General features: G+C 39.8%; 1 protein-coding gene across 7 annotated transcripts in view; it reads right to left on the bottom strand.

The window, feature by feature from the left end:
* Positions 1–17,655, bottom strand: part of mcamb (melanoma cell adhesion molecule b) — a 31,136-nt gene extending 13,481 nt beyond the window's left edge. The window contains exon 1 of one of the 7 annotated variants that reach the window (XM_063907767.1): positions 17,379–17,655. In XM_063907767.1, coding sequence (XP_063763837.1) covers positions 17,379–17,442 — 64 coding nt within the window. In that variant the 5' untranslated portion in view covers positions 17,443–17,655. The remainder of the gene's footprint in view (positions 1–17,378) is intronic. The other 6 variants (XM_063907766.1, XM_063907769.1, XM_063907768.1 and 3 more) reach the window with 6 other exon arrangements.
* Between the last annotated feature and the right edge of the window lie 2,445 nt (positions 17,656–20,100).

Here is a 20,100-nt window from a genome sequence, read left to right as displayed (position 1 = left end):
TCCTCTCACAAAGTTGTATTTTAAGGTTTTGTATTAATATTTACATACTGAGGATTCCCCTACTCAGATTCTAATTCATGTTTAATTTAGTTCTGGCGTGTCCCCGCTGAGGCCGCACTAAACAGAGACATGAAAGGAATAGTAGGGTTTCATATCAAAAGGGAGGACGAATATCGAGATGGAGGAGATTTTCTGTGTGTGTGTGTGTGTGTGTGTGTGTGTGTGTGTGTGTGTGTGTGTGTGTGTGTGTGTGTGTGTGTGTGTGTGTGTGTGTGTGTGTGTGTGTGTGTGTGTGTGTGTGTGTGTGTGTGTGTTAGCCAAGTTTCAATTGCTTGCCAACCACCACTAGTCAGGTGATAGCACTGCTGAGAAAGATGAACACGAAGGCAGAAAAAATGACTACGTGGGAGCATAATTACAATCATTTAAAGAGGGCCACATTACCATAACTTGTAATTTATGACAATATTCCTTCCTTAGGTCTGAAACAGGACCTTCATACCATACGTATATTCCGCTGAACCAAATATTTCCCGTCAAACATGGTGGTAGAACGAAGCGACAGCTCTGGGACATGTTTCCAGCCCTGTCACATCTAAGAATAACATTGGCCTATCAAGCTTGTTTGCTTACATGATACAGCAGAATTACAGAGCACTGACCCGACTGGCACCAGAAATAGCAGGCCTACTTCAGGACAGGGTGAGACTGAGAGAGAGGGAGCATGGGAAAACAGTGCCTCAGTCGGGCTGCACTCTGCATGGATGTAAATCAGCCTGAGAAGTGAACACAGTGTAAGAGTCTGTGGCAAAAGGCGACATTATTGGCATGAAGTTAATGTTAGTTGCACAATGTCATGGCTGTAAGATATAGAAACCATCTGCATCTGATTGTTTCTTTCCAAACTTTACTTACATTATGCAATTTTGTGTTCCTCCGGATTGCAATCTGCCTTTCACAATAAAAGCCCTAGACATAAATGTTATCGATGCTTGCTATACAAGCAATTAAAACAACCAGCATTATTGATATGATTATTGGACCTTTTTTTCACTACTTTCTAGTTCTTTGGACCTCTTGTGGTTGTTTGTTGCTTTAGACGTTACGTTTGGCAAGTTGCGAAAAGCCATGTTGCTAATGATACGTGAAAAATTAGATTGATTTTCTTGTATAACTGAAATATCTTTTAATTATCTCTGTTGTATTTTTGGGAACTAATGCAGTGTGCCTTATGTGGATGAGGAAAACGGAAAGAGATCAAATAACAGCACAAACAATAATATTATCTGGAAACTTTAGAGTAGAAATATTATCTGTTTCTGCTTAAACATGAAAAAGCGGAGGATAAAGGAGCTGGAGAGGATAGAGGAAGAGACAACAGAGGTGGGGTGGGAGGAGATATATCAAGAGACCTGAAGAAAGAGGGTGTTGCTGTGGCCTCTGACATTAACACACTAATCCCTCAATGGCACACTTACAGTATCTTGCAGAGAGAAGGAAATGTTTCAGGCTGAAGATAACAACTCAGTGAAAGGAGAAACACAGAGCGATGAACTCATACTCCCTGACCTTTCTGCTTTCATCTCTTCTGGCACACTGCAGAATCTGAAGTATGTAAGTCTTTCACACAAAGGCACCTTTTGCTGTAAGAGTGCATTCATTCCATTCAGCAACGCTTATGCCAAAGATACTTATAACTGCGGTATTAAAAGAGATCTGGTAATATGCAGGATTAAGATTGTGACTGCCAATACTTCAGATATGGCCTTGCAAATGTTAATCAAACGTTTCTGTGTAAACACTTTGCAAATGCATTCAGCATATAAAACAAATATCAAACGTGCAAGTGCAAATACAGCAGCACTTGTTTTCATAATTTAGCCTCATCTTATGGTAGTTATAGAGACACTAAACAATGTCACACATCAGGATCAGTTTACTCGTCATGAACTACTGTGAGAAAAGTTTTGTAACTGAGAAAATGACCCATCCTGACAAATCTGGTCTTGAAGAGCAGAAGATTGATGATTCACATTGATGATATTTCAGGGATGGGCAGACCCAGACAAATTCTCCCCCCCCCCCCCATTGCCAGAACAGTAGCCCCACTTAGTTTAGGTCATCGCAGATTGGCCCTAACGGTGCAAAGGAATGTTTGAGAAACTCTTAAAAAACATTTCACGATAGGCCTTGTCACACGTTCATCAATCACATTACTCCTTTGACGCACCCCAAGGCATTTTAACAATCACCACACACACAAACACACACACACACAGGGCTCTTGGCTTTAATCGGGATGTCCAAGAGAAAAAGACTCATGAATCCCCCCCACAGCCCCTGGCACAGCACACACATTTCTCCATAAACTCAACATGCAGCAGGGTTTATAATCCCATGAATGAGCCGCTCAAATAAAAGAATGATAGACTAATGAATTAAGATGTTATGTGCATTTTTTAAGTCTAAGGATTTTTGTTAAAGCATTTTTGAAAGACCCAGCTAACAAACCCTGTCAGTTGTAACTCTGCAGAATTCAAAGGGTCTTTGACGCATAATGGTGCTCATTGGGATACCAATAAACCAGGCTCTTTGGCACAAATTGGTTTTACAGTTACTTCATAAATACGCATGCCTCTTTTTTATTCTGCTTGCATTAGCTGTTACCAGTTACAATGGCTTAATTTTATTAATGTAGGGGTCTTGCGACCTTATTAAGGTTTCATCGAGAGGAGGCATTTTTAAAAACTAGTCTTGTTGCTGCGACCTTGGGCTGAGTGAATGGATCTATTCCCGCTATGCTGGCTGCACGCAGTAACTCTCCTGCAGCATAGGGAACTGGCACAAAGCTCCAAACAGAAATAGCAGCTAGAAACTGGACTCTGAGGAATTACAGGAGTTTAGGTTTGAGCGGATCAAGATAGGGTGAGTGCAGATTAGTAAACCAGATGTTGTCAATCAGAATTAAATTACGTGTGTTATTATGAATTGTATGTGGTAAACAAACTGGTAACTGGTTAACCAATTTTATAGACATCTTATCGAACAAAATGTCAAAACAATAGTGGTTCCACTTTCAAAAATGAAGACAGGTCCTGTACTATTTTTATCACAAGTAGCGCTGTGGAGCAAAGAGTTTACAGTGGGTTACACTTTTTTTGTAAACATAATTGGTGTTATTTTAGCGGGAAAAACCACAGGGAGGTTTAAGGGATTATAAGATTTCAAAACACTGAAATATGGTATGCACGTTACAAAGCAAGTACGCTAAAATATGCAGTTGCATGTATGCCAGTGCAGTGCCTTACTGGGTGCATTGTAGGAACAGATTAAGCATGGTTCCAATATGTTTCTCTAAAACCTCTGCACTGTTTTGGTTGAACCGCTAAGTGGTTTACATCTTGGTCGGCTGGGATGCTCCCTTTTACCACTTTTTGATATCTTCTAGATTGACAATTCATCAATAGATCAAAGAAACTACTGACAGCTAAACTGATAATACAAGTAACAATGTGTTCTGACCCTGATAAATTGTACACAGTTGGAGGTGCACAGTTTCTCCCCTGCATGGAGCCGTGTCTGGGGTTCAGGTGATGTTTTAATTGCTGTGTCCATGACAATGAGATGGACAGTGGCAGCTGCAGCAACCAAACTGCTCATTCCCACGATGCCTGAGAGAAAACAAGGTCAACTTGTCGTAGTGACCTGCCAGATACTTTCACTGGGACAGACACACTCACACGTCCTGATCCCCAGGGTGCTGGAGCCGAATGCCGGCAGTATCCAATCAACATGCCACCAGAATTAACGATTTCCAAAAGGCAGAGGAGACGAAGGATACAAAGAATGTAAATACAGTGGAGAGGATCAGAGAGGACCACACATCAGGGAGAGAGAGAGTCACATCGCTCTCTGATTTCTCCTGCTGATCTGACGCTATATTCCATTGCAACACACCACCTGTTGCACAGATCAGACCTGGCTCGGTTCTCAGCACGCCAGACCCCAGTCCATCTTTCAGTGGGGCTCTCCTGATTCACAACTGTTACAACAGTACGGCAATTAAGTTTAGGATGGGTCTCTCATAAGGTCATTTCTCTGTGAAGACTTGTCTGTATGAAATAAGAACCAGTAGTCGGTTAGCTTAGCATAAAGATTTAAAACAGGGGGAAGAGCTAGCCTGTCTCCATCCAAAGGTTTAAAAATCCACCTACCAGCAGTTTCAAAGCTCATTTATGAACATAATATTATATGTTATTTGTTTGAATCTGTACAAAAAGGTAGATGAAGAGTTACAGTGCATGTCTAATAACCAGATTGTCCCCGGTTCAACTCTGACATTAAGACCTTTCGGCAAGTCTTAAACATTTCTCTCCCCCTTTTCTACACTCTGTCAAATAAAGTTGGAAATGGCCCCAAAGGTAGGCCTATATATTTTTGAAAATTAAAAACTGTTATGTGGCTTTACAGGAGTTATGTTCTGGACTATTTCTCAGCCAGGCGCAGTGACTAATGAAGGCTAAAGATCACTTAAGGCGAGTTAACACTGAAACCTGTTGAAGTATTGTTTTGAAAAGCATGACTATGTTTTCTGTGGATGCCATTTTAGAGCTGCAATCTCACCCTTTATACCAGTGATTCCATATCTTTTTCCTAATATTTTCAAAGGAATTAAAAGCCCAAAGCATTTTTTTTAAGTGTAGTGCATACACAGTTTTTTTTTTTTTGCTACAATGACAATGGAACACAGGGTGAGATATTGTAGGCACTTGTTTCTTTAAGCCTGAGATATTGCTTTTAAGATATTCTAAGACAAGATATACTTTATTGATCCCAAATTTAGAAATGTTTTCGCTGCAGCAGCATGTAAAACAAGTATTGCACATAATTAGAATACAAAAAGAGTAGAAAAAAATAAAGAAAATTATACAATATTAACTTCTCAAAACAGAAGATAAAACAGAACTAAAAGAGTGAAGATATAAAAGTTGACTGTGAGAAAAATAAGTAAACTACCTGACGACTAAACACTATTGACGGGCTAAATTTCAGCTCACACAATATAGAAGTGGGATGGCATGGTTGCTACCTCGCATATCCTAATGCATGGTTAAAAAGGTAACTAAGTACATCTCTGGCCTTATTGTTCCAAAATGACTTACTGTATGTCCATACACTTTTATAACAGCAGGAAAATCACTAGTGCATATAATAACAAACCTGATATTATTAGTTAAGTATCTGCAGGTCTACTCAACATTTCCCTTCATATTTTAGGCATTTTATGGAAATGCTGTAAGCTTTTGTATAAAGACCTGATATGATAACAACTCTTACAATGTTGTAAGTGTGCTGGACTAGCATCAAAATATGTTTTGAGCAGTCTCAGACCACCACTGTGAAGATATTACAGCAGGCCTTCAGCTGTGAGGAGCGGCACAGGTTTGCTGACCTGAGGCTAATCTCTCTTTGATAAGCAGCTCTTTGGTCTTCCCTCAACAGTGACTTTCCAAAGAAACATCACTTTGTTCCCCAGCATTTAATAGCTGAAGAACTTGGCAACGAGACCTACTCCGCTTTAGTTTCCACACTCAGCTATTTTGATATGCCCACTCATACACATGCATATAAAGAATATGTGTTGAATAATATGATTGTGGAGTTCATGTCGAATACGGTCATCTTCCCATGACCAAAGCAATGACTCCCATAATATAAAAAAAACAATCCCACAAATCTATGCCTACTTGCATTTGTGTGTGTGTGTGTGTGTGTGTGTGTGTGTGTGTGTGTGTGTGTGTGTGTGTGTGTGTGTGTGCCATTTCCTCCCGTCTGATCCCATAGAAGTAATAACGCCCCCACCATCCTCTTTCCCAAATCCCAGCCGACAAAATAATAATGGTCTCCATATCATCCACTCTGCGAGCACGCAGTAGAAAAAAACCCAAGCTGCTTTGCAAGTGTGTGAAAGGCCAAGAGGGATTGTATTTTTGTACGATGCTGATTGTGACCGATCAAAATCTCAAAGGGAGAGAGAGGTCCCATGACATGGCTTCACAAGTATGAGATTGGTTGGTTGCTGCTGGCGTATTATGTCTAAAGATAGATCACACTGAAAGCTGTTACACATTGACTTACACGATTAAAGTACTCAGCAGCAGCTCTGTCTCCTTTTTTGGTGGACCCTGCGAGTGGCATTCATGGATCGCCAAATATTTTACTGCTCTCTCATGACAATGCATCTGGTTGCTACCTTTGTTTACATGAACATTTGAGACTGTGTAAATATGCATGTGTGCATGATGAGAAGGTATTTGCACCAAAATCATATATTAAACATAAATCACCTTTGTTTAAGTTCCAGTGATGCAAGAGAAGACAAGTGGTAATGGCTAAAGGGTAACACACGCCATTGTTTAGTTTTGTGCAAAGCATCTTAATGCCCCAGGTGTCTGAGCTTACATGAAAATGGCAAATGTATGCATGTCCTAACCATGAAAGTGCACTTTAACATTATAGAAAAACTTTAATTGTTTAAAAAGCTTTCAGGTAGGAGATGGTATAGTTGGTCGAGTGAGGGTTATTGACAATATAAACCACTACATTAAGAAAGTTTATAAACCAATTAATGGAACCTATAAAGGTCTCATGAAATTGTCATTTAAAAAAGGTCTCCCCATGCCCCAGTGATTTGAAAATCCCTCCAAATCTGGGCACCTGTTTTGGATGTTCAGTCAAGTAGATGGAAGTGCTTAGAAGAGGAGCACTACCATCTACTTTACTGAACAAATTAATCACCCCTCATGTAGTTGTGTCCAGCCACAGCATCCTGTTTTAGTGTGTAATACATACTGTAACAGAGTGGATGTAAAGATATAATTTAAGGCTGCTCTATAAACTAAAGTTTTAATGCCAAAAGTTGCAAGAGGTAAAAATGACACTGGTAATTCTTGCAAATTGCCCAAAGAAACTGCACTGACGTCAGTGCAAGATCTTGCACTGACGTCAGTGCAAGATCTTGCAACAGTGTTGATGTGAATGTATCCCTTGCTCACATGCTTTATTTGCCAAAAGCTTTGCCTATTTATCACAGGACAAATAACAAGATCAAATTGAAAAGATCTCACATGTTTTGATCTGAGGTCCTGGGTGTTTGTGCAGCATGATGAAGCAACGGAACGATGAAAACAATGATCTCTTTTGAGTTTGCCTTCTTGGAAAAGGCAGACTGAAATAAAATGAATGATACTGAATCATATCATATCGGATCACTTTCTACTGAATTACTTGTGTAACCTAGATAGAAAGACAGTTTTCAGTTATCACAGTTTCTTCTGCAGAGAGACAAAATAAAACTGATGTATGAATGAAGCTTGAGATATGATCTTATGCAACAACATACACTATAAATTAAGACGTTAAGAATTCCTTTATCAAACACTCAAGTCAGAGAGGAAAGTAAACCATAAAAGTTAACTAGCAGAAGTGATCTTCTGTAACTAAACACTGTGAAGCCGCAGCGCACACATCAGTCTGCTCTGTGGAGTCAGCGGCACAGTGTCATGGCTGAGGCCTGGCAGGTTGCATTAGGTTAAAAGGATCCTAATGTGCATTAGATCAGCACAGAGCATTGTTTCAGGAAAACAACATCCATTATTAAGCAGAGTGTTGAACTATCAGAGAATAGACAGAGATCCTGACAGCCAGGCCTCTAGTCTCCACTTTTGCTTGTGAAGCTCCCAGAGGACCGCTTTAGACCCAAGAATCAGCTCAAGCTTTGTACGCCAGGAGATCAAATCTGTGCTAGCTCTCTTTATCTATCTACAGCGGCACTGAGAGCTCGCTCAACACTATGTAACTTTGGACGACACAATCATATGGACAACAACATGGGAATAATGCTAGGATCATGTCAGACTTATATCTTAGACCCAGCAAAGACTAAACCATCCTGCACCTCCAGCCACAAATGAAAGAAATGAGGGGTTTAACCATACTACAACTTTAAATTGACACTAGCCAGGCTGCTAGCCCTTTACAGATATTAGCCACAGTTCCTGTTAATGAGCAGCACTGGAGTCTCCTTTCTTCATTCTAAAAAGCAAAAGTGACCAGAGGGCAAAAGGAGAGGCCCCTCGCCCAGGAGTGTTTCTCTCATATTGGCATCAGTTAGCAGAGGGACAGAGAGGTCTCTGTGTTTCTGTGTGTTTGACCTCAGAGCAGAGACGAAGAGGGAAGAAGCACATATATCACTGTGTCAGAATGAAAAAGAGACGAGAAATCAACATGCAGCAGGCAGTGATGATTCTGCATTCCTGTACTGCCACTGATGCTAATCAATGTATTTTATTCACGCAAACAAAATAACATTTAATGGGATTTCTAATGGGATACAATAACTATATAACATTTTTAACATCACATTTTTATATATTTTTGAGCATCAAAGTAAAAAGAGAGAACTGAGAAAGTCTGGTCTGAAAGGTCTGAAAGTCTCTGCTCTAGTTTCAGCTGCTCTTTCAGCTTCATATCACAAATCTAAAGCACATGCCTGGTGTTTCTCCTCAATGCTATAAACTGTTCTCATGAACACACTTGACCGTACATCATGCTGGATAAAATCAATCACACAGCAAAGATTTCACTACTTTATGAACACCATGTGATAAGCATGCTAAAGTCTGGAAACCACATCTCCCACATACAGGCCATCCTCGTAGCCCCATGATGTAACCGTCTAATCAGCACCACATAACCCAGGTAAAATCTTTATTTAGACATCTTATTATCTTATTTTAAAGCTACAATTAATGTCTTGTTCATGCTTTCTGGGGTCAAATTTAAGAGATTCAATTCAGATAAAGAGAGACTTCTAGGTTCTCCTGACTTTCAACCTTAACAATTGTGTAGCATGTCATGGATTAGATGATAAAATGTAAAAAGGCTGAATGGGTAACATCATTAGAGGGAGAGGTTAAGGCCGCTGAATGTTATATTTGTGTATAAACAGTTTAAACTCGACCTAATAATTCCAACTTTCTGCGACTGGGAGGCGTGTTCATGGTCATTCTTCAGGCGGGAAGAAATAACATTTTCTACCAAATATAAAATGATAAATACTCATTCTAAGAAATAATACGCCATCGTTCAGAATAGGTTATAAGAGTAACTGAATGCACTGCTCTTTCATTTGCTGTAGTTAAATCTCCCTCTGCCTTGTGTAGGTATTTGTTTGTGCTTGCGTGCCTGTTTGTGTGGTTAGTCAGGGCCTGTGGAGAGCAGCCCCATCATTACATCCAAATCAAATTTGGCTCATTCAATCCCACCATATTTGATGCCTTAAATAGTCTGGAGCAAATGACGTAAGCTCCTATCATCCTCAGCTATGATAACAGACCTGGAGTAGAGCAAATGGGAGACACTGTGAATACAGGACAAGGTTTCAGCATTTGCAGGCTTTAGAAGAGTAATTTTCTGCATGAAGCACAATTTTAAAGCGTCCTATCTCAGGGTTCAGTTTACTACCCACTAAAACAGGAAGATTCTGCTCTAACAGAGCAGCCAATGTTCACATCAGACAACAAACAACAGTGCAATAATTGTTTTTCATGTGAAAGTTTTATGGTCATGTGCACATAAATTGCTTAGTTTTCTTACAAATGAGGCAACGTTTTTTTAAGGAGTTTCACAACCTTGGTTAATTTAATGATTTTAGCCCGGACGCATTTCATAATACACATATTTTCCATCCATCACACATCCCTTATCCCATCTGACAGTATGAATGGTGTCTATTTCAACATTTCTGTAAAACTCCACACCCCTGAAACCCCTAAGAATGATCACTATTTCTTTAAGCTAAACCACCATGTGGAAACCGTGGTTTTTGACATTGGAGTCGCTGTGACTGACAAAAAGGAACAGCTGGCTCATCTGGGGGCCACTAAACCACCTTTAAAATCGAGTGAGAAAAATAAATGCCAGATCTAAGACGTTGGTCCCTTACTGAAAATGTGAAATGCTTGTCTTACACACTAAAGAACTGCTCATGCAAAGATGACTAAAATAAATGCTTTCTTTTAAATATTGACAGGGAGTGAGTAATAACTGTACATAGATTGCATTGTAGAAATTAACTCACTAACGTGTTAGTAAATCAATAAGTTTATTTGTAGAAATTATTTTCCAGTATCTACACGATTTACTGTTCAAACGAGTTGGATGACATTGCACCCCCATGAGTTTACGCCAACGTTCAAGATGCAAGAATTGGTATGCTCTTAATGCTACAAGTCAAAAAGTAAGAGTTTGGAGAAGCTCATCTGACTTTCATGCAGGAGACTTTGAGTTTTACCACAATGTTTCAGTTACCCAAACCAAGGGATTGAGTTTCGTAACCCTAACACTTTTTAGTTTAGGGTGCATTCGCCATAACCGAGATGATTCTCTGATTTTAACCGTACTGTAGTTGTCAGGCACAGATATTGCAGTAATCCAGATTTTCTTTTTTAAACGTTGGAAGTACAAGACAACTTTGTATTGACTATGATCTGGTGTTCAGATAATCCTGAAGAAATTCAAATTCCTTGTCTACTATATATATATATAGGTCTGAACTTTAATCTACCTAGAAACTACGAATATAATCAGAAGATTTTACGCTGAGAGACTACATGATAATTATTACAGGCCGTTTCTTTAATAGAGTAAAGCTTCACAGTGTTTCTTGGTGAAGCCGGTTCCCTCCTGGGCTCGCTCATTAACACCAGTAACAGTGCAGCTGTCTGGACCCTTAAATAACAACTTACTACTCTATAAACTACAGGAAGTGCCTGACTGAAAGTAAGGAAAATAATAACCAACACCCTTCCTGAACAAAAATTGCACTTCATAATATGTGTATTTGAACAAACAGTTAATTGGTCCTTTTTCAGATGCAATAAACGGCCAAACCACAATTATTACTCTAGCGTATCATTGTGAGCAAACAGACAAACCAAATAAACAAGCGTATTTAAGTCTGCACTGCTTCGAGATATAGTTTTATTCCAAACAATACATGAAGTCTTAAATCAATACCATTGTAAGAACTATTTCATTGTTCATTTGACCTAGCACTAGCACGCTTCACCTTCAGCCCGCCGTCTTACGTAATCACAGAAGCCTCCTCAGTGACCTCCTAAGTAATGTTGATGTTTTTGGCCAATTTTTCCCAATTTCGGCAAAGAACCCGCTGGAGGCTTAGAGTTCACTTCAGGGCTGATACAACAGTGCAGGGTTTGGCTTGGTTTGTTGTTCTTACCATGACCTTAGTTTAACTAGCAAGACATCCGACAGAGCAGAGATATTATTATGACAGTAACATCGCTGCACTCGAGTGTGCAGAGGTCTCGCAGATAATCTGGAAGAATAAAAGAACAGCTATTTATATTCAATTTACAACAGGCAAGGAAGTGATGATAAAGCGCTTCTTCTGCAATCCATTCATGGTCACTCCATCAATTACTGCACTGCATTTCATATTCTCCTGTAGCATCACACATGGCTGAACCACAAGACCCGTTTGGGGTTTAGTGCCTTGCTCAAGCAGGACAGTTTGATAGGGACAGCATATAAGATTTATTTTTCTTGCCAGCTTCATAAAAACAGCATTTAAATGACTTCCAAATGGCAGGACCACATGAACAGCCCTGTAATACTCTTCTAGTAAACTGTGCTTTAAATCAATACGTCAGAAAGAGAACAGGCGAGTATACATCCTGCTTTCCTACAGAGAGTACAAGGTTCAAACCTACAAAACACTTAACTGAGCATCCGTGGAGGCAACAAAACCCTTCATCCTGTTTGTATTTTCATTCATCTTGACTCAAGAGGCGTTGAAAGCACTACATTGACCTCTTAACCTCTCTCATTACAGTAAAAAAAAAAGGTCTGAGGTCACGGAAAGAAACTATTTTACAATTTTCTTTTTCCTTAGTGTGGGACTGACAAGACAGCTTTAGCCATGATTTATGTCTCAGTTTGTTTTCACACGGGGTTAATTGTGAGCTTGCCTCAGTTTGTGGTTGTTTAAGGGATCAGGTAGCAGTTCCTGTCAAAGCCAAGTATGCCTCCCAAATGCTGAAGATATTATTAAGTACTCATTAGCCTTGTGCTAAAATGTTTGTAACTTTTTTCAGAAAATCCTGAGACTCAAAATCATCGTTTCAAACAACTTTTTTGTGAAAATGCATATCGGTAGATGTTTTAATCTGCCATTACATGTGGCCATGTGTAAACAGGACTTGTATAGAACAAGACATTACATAAAACAAAAATTGGTCTTTCTGGTATGATGATGATTGAGTTTGATTCTGAGGTTATTCATAACCATTTCCTCTACAACTAGCTACTTTAGAAAGAAGCTGCGATAGAGTAATGTTTACAGTATAATCTCAACAACAGAAAATACAAATTGTACAGAGGAAATATATAGCTTTGTATAAGTAATTTGTGTGTGTGTGTGTGTGTGTGTGTGTGTGTGTGTGTGTGTGTGTGTGTGTGTGTGTGTGTGTGTGTGTGTGTGTGTGTGTGTGTGTGTGTGTGTGTGTGTGTGTTTGTGTGTGTTTTGACAGGCCAGGGAGGGCGCCAGGTGTACGCAGCTGTCCGTCTGATCAGGGAACTTCAAAGGCTGTGAGAGCAGCAGTAAGTAGTAACACTGAGAGGAGAATTGACTCATCAGATAAAGGTGCTAAGGAGCTAAAGTTGATTTCTAAATTGTCTAAAATAATGGATTGAGCCTGCAGTTAACAATAAAGCTAAATATTAACTACATTTGACTTTCCAATGTTTGTTGAGGCCCTTTAATATAATTGAAATGCCTCATTGCAAATTTGCAGACAAGGCCGGTATTGTGTTAAGGCTTTTTGTTGGACAGCGCTGGTGGTGTGTTTCCTATCAAACCAAACTGTGTGACAAGAAGCATTGAAACTGGACAAATGAAAAAAAAAAACTGTATTTTATGAAAGGAATTATTCAGTGGCAATTGTGAAATAACTTTCCTCCTGCAGTTGTTTGTCCATTACAAGCCACGTTGTTTCTTTGGGACAAAAGCTTGCTTTCCCCGGTTCTGATAATGTAAGACTGAACACGGAAGAAAATGAACTTTTTTCCTTCCTTTTACACAGTAAACAAGTGAGAGACCACACGCTCTGGCAACAAAAAATGTTGAGATTAAGATATCATTCAACAAGGCGTGTTTCTTTGCTTGAGCTACATTATACAAACAATCATTTTCTGCTATTCAGTACGCACACATAACGGCCCTGATGACAACAGCACAAAGTCCTGGAAGCTTTCTCCACCAGTAACAGCCCCCCCGCTCTCTCCATCACTGGTTCGCTATATTGACCCAGGTAATGGTGATAATGGATGTTATTCACATCAATAGGAAGATCAAACAGTAAAAGGAAACCCTTTGCTTCTACAATTCATGCTCCCAAGTGCAAAGCCTTAACCCATTATATAGGTCAGCAGGGAGACCGCGAAGACGCTTTTTCCCAACAAAGGAAACACGCCTAAAATAAGCGCAGCATTTCTTCTGCTTTCATGGTTTAACACTGTGTTTTAGTATGTTTTAACTTTCAGTACATTTTCCTGCATTACACTTAAAACCTTACCATTCATTCAACATAACTACTAAGGTATTGAAGATTTATTCAAGTCTAAGAGCTTTTATTGAACTGGAGATCTGCACGTGAGAGTGCTCCGTCTACAGCAGATAAACAAGTGTATTCAGAAGGCCAGAGTCACAACCACAAACACTAACAAATCCATTACAGACACATGTAATAATCATGCATCCTTCTCGACAAATCAGCAAGGAAAAGCCCGACCAATTCATTCACTTATCACCACACTACTGGTAGCAGGAAATTACTTTAGAAAATTCTTCTTTCTTCGCACTTTATTATCTATGTGATGGACAATAACTATTTTCTAAATCACATTCTGAGAGCTAGACATTGCTGCCAATATCTATTATAAGGTTACGGCATTACTACAGTAACAATGTAGCAGTGACCTTTATAAAGCCAGCCTATGTAAGTTTGTGTCAGCAGCAACAGCTGTGGCCACAAGCGGTGATTATGGTATGAATTACCTGATAATGGCACTCTAAATTTGTCATCTCATCATTGGCTGATTTGAAAGAGCGGAGGTCACACCAGACCATAAGCAAGAAACAACAACGTCTTTCAATGAGGTGCAACTCCACAAAACTCAAGCTTTATAAGCCATAAAAGATATCAGGACTTCCTGTTTTTCTTGCTATTACACTATTATTTTATACAACGCAGATATTCTCTAGCCTTTGCACTGTTTCCTTTCCAGGTTTCACTGAAGATCTGGATTATGTTTCACTAATCCTAACAAAAGTAAATGAACCAAAACAATTTATGACATCCCCCGATTGCTGATGCACCGTAATGTATCAAATTGAAAACAGTTTTGGACTGCTCCTTTTCATTGTGCTGCCCTGAGCTCTGTTACTTGGGAACACATAAACAGAGCGCTTGAACAGCCAAAGGCTTTATTTCAGGACAAAGATAAGACAGCACGTGCCTGTGACAAACTTCTTCCACACAAGGACGTGTTTTCTAGGCACAGTGTTTATTTCCATCAGTTGGTTACTAAGAAGAATATGTAATATTTATGTCAGAAATGTATGAATGTATCATGAACAGACTTGCTTAGAAACTCAAGGCTCTGCTCATATGCACGGTTAGGAACACCGCTATAGATTTGTGCCGTAAAAGAGGTCTGAATTCAGGGACTTCCATTTGAAGCCTGCTCTGCTATACTGATGCTCTGTTAGATTACTGGGCCTCAATTTTCTATGCTCTGCGGTCAAAGAACAACAAGGACATTTATTGTCTGTGACCGGCTCACTCCTTCTGAAGAAGAGCAGTTGTTTTGAGTACATGAAACCGAAGCATGGTGCCTATAGGTCATGCCAGAGACTGATGACCTTTAAATGAGCGGGGTCGAAGGAGGCTGCTCTCTGGCCCGGCTTGATTAGCTGAAGTCACAGGAAGTGAATGGTATCCTTATCGGGGGTCACCACTGCAGTGCAACAGCGTGTCCATCTTTCCAATGATGTCAGAGAGGGCTGGAGACGGAGAGCTGGCACAGATACAATAGCACTCATTCGTGCTGCATGTGCACATACATGGCATGGGTGTGTTTCAAAAAGAACGTCTTTGCAGATCCAGGCCTGGGTGGATTTTAACCAAAATCAGCAAATGCTTTAGATGATAATCATTTAAAACCGTGTGTGGGAGAAACCACAAATTCACTATTATGGCTTTGTTTATGCCAATTGTTCAATTAATCGATAAACAAAAAGTTCATCTGTAGCCATTTTTATAATTGTTTAGGTAATGCTTTATATTTACTGGAAAACCAATCTTTGTAATGTGGGATGTTGTTCAGCCATGACAAAAACAATTATTTATCGGACTCTGAAGATGTGATTCGGAGTCCGGTTTTAATTGATGGGAATATGGGGAAAAAAAGCTATTTGCAGCCAGAAAAGTAGGATATCAAAATGTCTGCCTCTGGTCAATGAGCTACGCTTATTGGGTAAAAATGTAATACGATAAACAGCAGGGAAGAGGAAAAGGACACCAGGCCGGAACCAAACCAGAGAAGAAGTAGCACAGGAAGTTGACCCAATAAGTACAGAGAGAGTTGGGTAAGATCACGGACAATGGTCGGGCTGAACTTTAACAGGAGATTAGCAAAATACGTGGACAGGGCGGGGGAAACGCTTATGTGGTTCGAGGACAAACAGGGATAAGGAATGGTTAAGATGTGGGGATAGCGGTAGGCAAGAGAGGAGGGAAGTCCTGCTCATAGAGAGGAAGGATTTGGGGTGCAAAGCACACATTGACCTCTCTTGTTTAAACAAACAAGTAAAGAAAAGGCTGTAGAAAGGAACTGTAGGTGGATGGCTCAGGGGGAATGCCTCTCTCACCCACATACCAACACATATAAATCTATCACATGGTCTCTTCTAAAAATAAACATTCATCTGCACTTAATCATGCATATCACAACTTGCCATACAACCTTTTTACAGTATTGTCTCACGTAGCTGATTTAAAGAGGTAGTCTGATGATAAACTGCACTTTTCTATTTCCTTCAGCTTAAAACTCTAAACCTGTGCACTGAGCTCTGCCTCTCAAAGCGGGAATGTGTTTGACTGTGGGTGATAGAAACAGTTTGCTGCCTGAGCCACTTGGCTGGGAACAGACGAGTGCTGACAGAAAGCAGACGGAGGTCTCTGACTACAACCGGACCTCTGTGGATGTCAGTGGCTAAAAATACATGCAGCAAACTATTCAAACATACCACCATGCAAATTAGCAAAGTATGATGTATCATTAGGATCCTTTTAATTAAGATGTTTTTATTGGTGTCCAACAATGATGGCTTGCTTATTCACAACAAGTAAAACAAATATTCCAAAACATTTTCACTATTAACAAACTGCAATCCTACATTGTCATGCATCACACAGCAGACGAACACCCACAATGCAAAGGAAATGCATTTCCTTCGCCACCTAAATAGTGTTCAATAAACTTTTCAGGTAGAGTATTTATCCGCAGCCTTCAAGTTATTGTGTGGCGCTATCATTTCTTGGGTTACATGCTGCTATTCCGATATACCTCTACTCCGAAATTGACGTCTAATTGTCGGAGTGGAGTGAAGTTATTGTGTGGCGCTATCATTTCTTGGGTTACATGCTGCTATTCCGATATACCTCTACTCCGAAATTGACGTCTAATTGTCGGAGTGGAGGCATTTCCAATTTTTAAAAAACGTGCCAATACTCCGACAAAAAGGGAGTCGCTCAAAGAAAGATATAGATTTTTACACAAAAGTCATGTGAGCAAATGGGGACTGTGCAGTATCACAGTGTATACAGGGGCTTCACCTACAGTATGGAGCAGGGCGGTGTGAGCAAAGTTTCTCTGCAGGCAACAGTTGACCTGAGACCTCTAAAGCTCCCTTACGTCTAAAATGTTTCTGATCACAACATAAATGATGAAAAGTTGAGTTCCAATAGTTAGTTCAGTCGCATTTCCTCCGCACAGTATGTTCGTCTGTAGGCTCCTTCACTTCATAACACTCAATGTAGTCCCATTATTTCTACCTTCAATATGACCACGTTATTTAAAAAAAAGTCTGTCTCGGGGTGCTTCACACGCGTCTACTTGTGATTAATTGTGACATAAAGATAGTTTAAAACACCAACATTGTTGCCACCAACTTCAGTCAAAACGCTAGAGTTGACCGGTTCGCGTAGCTATCAAACATTTGGTGCACTCACCTCCCCAGGTGTGAAAGAGGACCAGAAGTCCGACGAGAATAAAGGAAGTGTCCCGTGCAGCCATGGTTGTTGGTCGGCTCTACAGATGTCCGTGCTGGGTGGGTGGGTGTGTGTGTGTGTGCAGGGAGTCTGACAGCGGCTGGTCCTCCTGAAAAACTGTGTAAGAGGCAGAGGAGCGACGGTGCAGCGCGGGTGAGGCAGATGATGCAGGAGGGGCAGACAGGAGGACCTACACTGTAAAGAATGAATCTCAGTCCTTCTGTATGATTCCTTCTGTCGACCTAAAATGTGTCATTTTCTTTCCACACATGAGTTGTTTTAAACATATTGGTCTCAGCTGGTATGTGTCTTATAAATGTGGATGAATAAATTACATGCGTTCAAAACACGGGTTCAAATGAATGATTGGGTTGGTTATTTTTTGCAGTGTGCAAAACAAGGAGGAACTTGAGTAAAGCGGCAGGAGGGCGGAGGCCAGGAGAGAAATACAGTGTGAGGATAACATTTAGAGCATTTTAATGTTACCAAGATTACAACACTATACATCTCCTCATGAAGAGTACCATAAATCATGTTTTGTCGACAGGAAACCATAGTGAAATTAGTTTAGCATGACTTTCCTAAGTGAAGTGTGGGCGTTATGTTGGTTTGAAAAAAAGGTGTGGCTGTGCCTGTTTTGCATAACAGGACATTTAATTTGGAAGCCATATGCTGTGTAAAATGAACTGTGTGGTTGTGTGTTCGATGACCTTTGTGTCATGGGTTGATGTTGATATCAGGACTTGTTTTGCATTGAATGTGGATCAACATGGTAAAGGTTGAATGCAGCATGGAGGGTAAAAAAACTTCCACTTGCTTCTTTGAGCAAATATTCAGCTTTAGAGCAACTTCAGCCTCCAAATCATTATCAGATACATTGCTAGAAATACATTGGCTGCAGAGCAGGGCACACACTTATTGTTTTTTCTTGTAAATATCACATGCACTTGCATGGTCTAAAAAGTGTGTATGACTGTGTTTGTCCTTGCTTTACTTACCCATTAGGTTTAGCACAATTATAATTATATCATTTTTTTACACCTATTTTTATGTCAATTTGAATCTATAGCATTGTTTTAGTTTTTTTTCATCAATAATACCTAAGGATGTTTTTTTTAACTGTCTTACTTGAACATTGCCTTTTAAGTCATGAATCTTCAAGGGAATTACTTAAGATCTGACATGAAATTGTCCGGACAATAAAGACTGTTTTCACCGTCTGCCTCCCACTACACACATTACACACATTACACACTACTCAGCAGAAATGAGTTTCCCATCAGTAATTGTTACAAATATATTATTTATCTACATCCACACCCAGTAGGCTACAACAACCTGTGAAAATGACTCGCTCTTTTTGCTAGATGTCAAACTTAATATTGACATAATAAGAGTGTTGATTCTCCCTAAAGATCTAAAACATGGTGCCTTCCAGATAACTTCATATCATTTACATCAGGGGTGTCCAAACTACGGCCCAGGGGCCAAATGCAAACAAATCTTGGTTGATAAAAACAAAGCCCCATAACTTATTTCTATAACAAGCTTGAAATTGAACCTTCATATTTACTCTTATTATAAGCAATCTGAGGCTTCTGTTTTAAGGAATGAGCAGCCAACAAAATAAATGAAACCCCAAAGAGAGATGGGATGTAGGCTGAAAGCGTTTTCAAGTATTGCGCATTATTCACCTACATTTGATTTGTTTTGCTAACTTATAACTTAACTTTTGAGACCCAGCTCTCCGTATATTTTTCTGTATGTGGCCCTCGGTGAAAAATGTTTGGACACCCCTGATTTACATGATGCTGACCGGCTGCACGACTGCTGAGTCTCTGATAGGTAACGCAGTTTAACTGTAAACGTGGTTTTGACTTTCAAGGTTTGAAAAGCTGGAGTGTTTGCCAAATGTGAAACAGCAAAGACAAGAAATTCTACAGAGTACCAAGAGGGCTGCAGGAAAATTACACAAAATATGTGCTGTTGACACTATGATCAGATATCAGGTTGTTTTTCTCTTGTTGAGCCAAGTCAACATAATTAACAATTTTGTCTGCTCCCACAGTTTGGTTAAATAACAGTACATACGTATACACACAGTAGATATACACATGAGCCCTCAGTAAATAAATTGGAGTAGATTCTACTTGATAAACACTGATAGCTAAAGCCTTACTTGTGGTTGTTGAAACTCATTCAATAACAACGTTTCAGGGTAACAAAATATAATTTGTTGACACATTTTTTTTAAACATAAATCAAACAAAAACTACAGACATCAAACTTAAAGGCAATGCCTGTCTTTAAGTCTTTATCTTGTCTTTAAAGATTTTAAAGTTAATAAATTGAGCTTATGAAATGTGTTTTTGAGGGTAGCTAGTAGCAAAGACTCTGTTTAATGCTGTTTGGCACCGCCAGGATTGTCTGATCAAAAGACCTGAGGGGCAAAAGACTGTTTCAAACAATACAGCGCTTCCCTAAACTCTGCACAGACAGTGATAAAACCTCACACCGTTAGTGCAGTTACAGCAAGTGTTTAATCTCACAATTATTTGATCCCATGTGAACTATTAGAGCCTGTGCAGCTGGATACAGATCAGAGGCGGTGTGACATGTTGGGAACACTGATCCCTGTAACCTTCAGTGCTGGAAAACACCCTCTGCCATCTGTTTATGCCAA

The sequence above is a fragment of the Eleginops maclovinus genome, chromosome 18 (assembly GCF_036324505.1).
Source record: "Eleginops maclovinus isolate JMC-PN-2008 ecotype Puerto Natales chromosome 18, JC_Emac_rtc_rv5, whole genome shotgun sequence".
Taxonomy (NCBI): Eukaryota; Metazoa; Chordata; class Actinopteri; order Perciformes; family Eleginopidae; genus Eleginops; species Eleginops maclovinus.
Note: the sequence above shows the minus strand (reverse complement) of the source record. Positions and strands in the feature narration are given on the sequence as shown.